Source organism: Tupaia chinensis, unplaced genomic scaffold (assembly GCF_000334495.1).
Source record: "Tupaia chinensis unplaced genomic scaffold, TupChi_1.0 Scaffold147038_1, whole genome shotgun sequence".
Lineage (NCBI taxonomy): Eukaryota > Metazoa > Chordata > Mammalia > Scandentia > Tupaiidae > Tupaia > Tupaia belangeri.
In genome coordinates, this window is record NW_006206889.1 from 1,751,050 (window position 1) to 1,754,975 (window position 3,926).

Consider the following 3,926-nt stretch of genomic DNA (forward strand, 5'->3'; position numbering starts at 1 on the left):
CCTATTTTTTTTTTTTTTTTTTTTTTTTTTTTTTAGTGCTATAGGGTATATGTACTCCCCAGAGAGAGAGAGTGAGAAATCACCCCCTAGAGGGATGGCCATGCCACAGTCCCTTTTCCTCCATTCTTCTTTTAGGATTTTGGGCACACATGGATACATGCCTGGTGTGAGTTCAAATCATTGTCAGCCATGTGGGGATCCAGCACCTTAACCACCACACCACCTGCTGGCCCCACTAAATTTTTGATTTAGGATATTTTTAGTTTACAATGGGTTTATCAGGATGTAACCCTGTCGTAAGTCAAGGCACATCTGTCTGTTTTTACTGTTTTTATTAAAAATGAAATTAAAAAACATATCTGAGGGTTTGTTGCTTGCAAGTGCAGCTTTTGCTAATGAGATGTCCTCATATCCACAGTGTGTGACCCAGTCATGGGTGACAAGAGGAATGGCGAGGGCTCCATGGTGAGTAATTGTACGTCATTTAAAGGTGTGATGAGTGGAACTCTTTCTGTTAAACCAAAAGAGAGGATGACAGGGGCCAGCAGGTGGTGTAGTGGTTAAGGTGCTCAACTCCCACATGGCTGACTGCAGTTCAAGTCCCAGACCTGGTGGCTTGAAAATCACACTGGCTGCATGTGCGTGCATGCCCAAGATCTCAGGAGGAGGATGGAGGAGAAAAGATTGCGGCGTGGCCATCCTCCCAAGGGGTGGCTTCTCATTTTCCTTCTCTCTGTGTCTTTCTCTCTCTGGCTAGTGCACATGCCCTATGTCAAAAAGCCTAAAAAAAAAGACAGGACCACCTCTCTGAGCGTCTCACGTGGCAACAGCACTGTCTCGGGTGAAGATAGAATCCTTGTTAGGAAGATTGTTTGGCCAGGATTTTTGTAAATAGCCAGGTATTTAGGCTTTGTAGGCCGTGTGTCCCGGTCACTACTACTCGTGTCATAGCACAGAAGTATACATGGGCGAATAGACATGACTTGGCTATTTTCTAATAGTTTATTCGTGGGCACTGAAATGAGAATTTCCTTCTTTTCAATTACCAGAGGGCATGTGTGCCCAATAGAGAGAGGAAGAGAGGGAGGAAGCCGCCTCTGGGGGGCGCGGGCACACATATTCGTGAAGTGCTTTTCAACTCCTGGGGCCAGGACTAAAGATAAGCAGTCAGCCGTGTGGGATCTGGCTTCCTTACGTACTAGGCCATGAAGCCAGTCCTCTCATAATTTTTGTGTGTCACAAATGTTCTTTTTTCTTTCCACATTTATTTCATAATCATTTAAACAAGTAAAAACAAAATCATTCTTAGTTCACAAGCTGTGCAGAAACAAGCAGCAAGCCTTCGCTTAGCTATCCTGGGGTAACGTGGACCAGGTAGAAACTTACTGGTGCAGGGACCAGCAGATGGCATAGCAATTATGTTGCTGGACTCCCACATGGCTGACTGCGGTTTGATGCCTACTGCCAGTGGCTTGAAACTCACGCTGGGCACATGTGCATGAGCGCCTAAGATCCCGGGAGGAGGATGACGAAGAAGGGGTTTCAGCATGGCCATCCCCCCAGGGGGTGATTTCTCCCTCTCACTGTGTCTCTCTCTTTCAGGAAAGGACACGTGCCCTAAGACAAAATACCTTTCAAAAAGAAAAAAGAAAGAAATTTACTGGTGCAAACCATGCTGGTCTTTCATAGAGCTAGAATTCTAGAAATGGAAGGAACTTAAAGGCTTTCCTTCCTGCAGCTTCAAACTCAGCAAGTTACTGCCCAAATGATTTTATTTTTTATTGATTTATCTTTTAGAGTTATTTATTTATTTATTTATTATTTTAATTTGCTACAGGGCACACATACTTACCAAAGAGAAAGAAAGTGAGAAAGTAAACCACCAGGTTTAGGACTCGAACCACGGTTGGCCATATGGGAGTTCAGCACCTTAACCACCAGGCCCCCTGCTGGCCTGCCCCCAGTATGATTTTAGAATACAACTTTGCCGTTGTTGGTCAATTCTCTGCACTGATGCCCTTCCCTGCAGGGAGTAAAACTGACCCAGAGGATCCTGAAGAACCAAGGCCACTGTCCAGTTCAGCATGGCCATGGGGTCTGCCCTTTTTATATTAATCTAGTTTATTTCTCTCTGTGAGTCCAGTCTGCCCAAGCACAAGTTTATGTCCTCAGCTCAGACGAGCAATGAATTGATTGCTCTCATTGAGAGCCCGGGCTACTCATCTCCCACCCGCTTGGACATGTGGCAAATTACCTCAGACTTCTCCTGAAGGTTCAAAGGAGTGTGCTGGGCTCTCCAGCAAAGGCTCTAGAGAGCCTTCTTCAATTTCCTGTCACATGTGACAGGAGGGGCTTCCAGGTGCCCTCCATCCTTGGTACCCTCTGAACTGTGTCTGGCCTGTGGCCACCTCTTCTGCCCTGAGTACCCGGTGCAGAGGAGCATCTGCGTGGGACCTCTGGCCTCCAAGGAGCAGGTTGAGAGGAAGGAATTTGAAACTTGGCTGTTCAGCTGTTGACTAGTGACATACCCACAAAGCAAACACAGTTCTTTCAGATCCTCATGGTGGACTTTGGCTTCAGGATCCTCTTTAAAGAAATCTGATTTCTCACCTTCTGTCTCTCTGTCTCTCCAGCCAGCGCACATGCCCTATAGTAAAAATCTCTCAAAATAAAAAAAATAATAATAATAATCCGACAGCTGATTTCTGACAGCGGACTGTCGTGCTGTGGTGTTGGGCAACTCGAGCAGAACACGAGGTCACAAGCATGTAAACTCATCTCACATGAATGCAGAACAGAGCCCAAGTCAGGCTCCCAGGACAGGTGTGCCCAGCCCCACCAGTGCCCCCACCCTCCCAGGGTGACCCAGGCCACCCTTTCAGCCCACCCTCAGGCTTTCCTGCCTCTCCTCCCCTCTTTTCTCCCTTCATTGTGCTCTGGTCTTATAGAACAGGGACTCAGAACCTCACCTCATCTCAACCCAGACCCTCTGCCTGGGAAGTTGCCCAACAAGACCTTTCCCTGTCTCCCTATTCAACCGGAGCCCTCCTTTTGTCCCCCTCCAAGGCCCTTTGGTTTCCCAGGTCCAATTTGCCCTGACCACATGCCACCCATATCATCTCCACAGCCAGAGTGCCCAGGTTGGATGGTGGGCCCTGGCCCTAGGCCTGGACTCCAAAGGCTTTTTCTTTCCTTCCATGTGAGAGACAGAGAGACATCTCCCCTAACAGGATCTCCACGCCATGATTCACCCCCAGTCTCAGCCAGCCTGATCACAGGCATGTGCACATGTGCCCAGTGTACACAGGGAGGTCCTAGGACACGAATCCAGGACCTTTCCCGTGTGGGTCCGGCTGTGCTACCACTGCACCACTGCCTGGGCTTGTGGAGGGCTTGCAGCGAGCACTCTCTGGAGTCCTCCCCTTCCTGCATGAGTCAGCCTCTGTTCCTGTCCCCTTTGTTCCTCAGTACGTTCCAGAGGATCTCCTTCCAGTTTACAAAGAAAAAGTGGTGCCGGTTGCTGACATCATAACTCCCAACCAGTTTGAGGCTGAGTAAGTAATTTAAAGCAGCTAACACGGTCAAACCCCCCCACTGGGAGAGGAGGTGTTCTGGTGTTGCCTGTTCACTGCCACCATGACAGTCCTCAGGGTGACATCACCCTGAGTCAGGAAGCACACCCCCGCCCCTTTGTCCGAGCGGCAGGCCCCGCTCTGGCCCGGCCCTGTGTGCAGTGGCCCAGGTGCAGCAGCTGCAGGTGATTACTTCACACCCAGCCCCTGTTGATGAATCTGCTGCCCCTCAGTGGTTTTTCTGAGCAATGAGGGGCTTTGGGGTTGGTAGGGGAGGAGATGTCCTGGTGAGCTGAGGGCCATGTGTGGTGTGTGAGTTCTTTTTTTTTTTTTTTTTTTTTACTAGATGTTTTT

General features: G+C 48.9%; 1 protein-coding gene across 1 annotated transcript in view; it reads left to right on the forward strand.

The window, feature by feature from the left end:
• The window catches only part of PDXK (pyridoxal kinase), a 31,162-nt gene that overhangs the window by 15,662 nt on the left and 11,574 nt on the right, over positions 1-3,926 (forward strand). The window contains exons 5-6 of the mRNA XM_027768654.1: positions 419-465; positions 3,469-3,554. Of these exons, the coding sequence (XP_027624455.1) occupies positions 419-465; positions 3,469-3,554 (133 nt within the window). The remainder of the gene's footprint in view (positions 1-418; positions 466-3,468; positions 3,555-3,926) is intronic.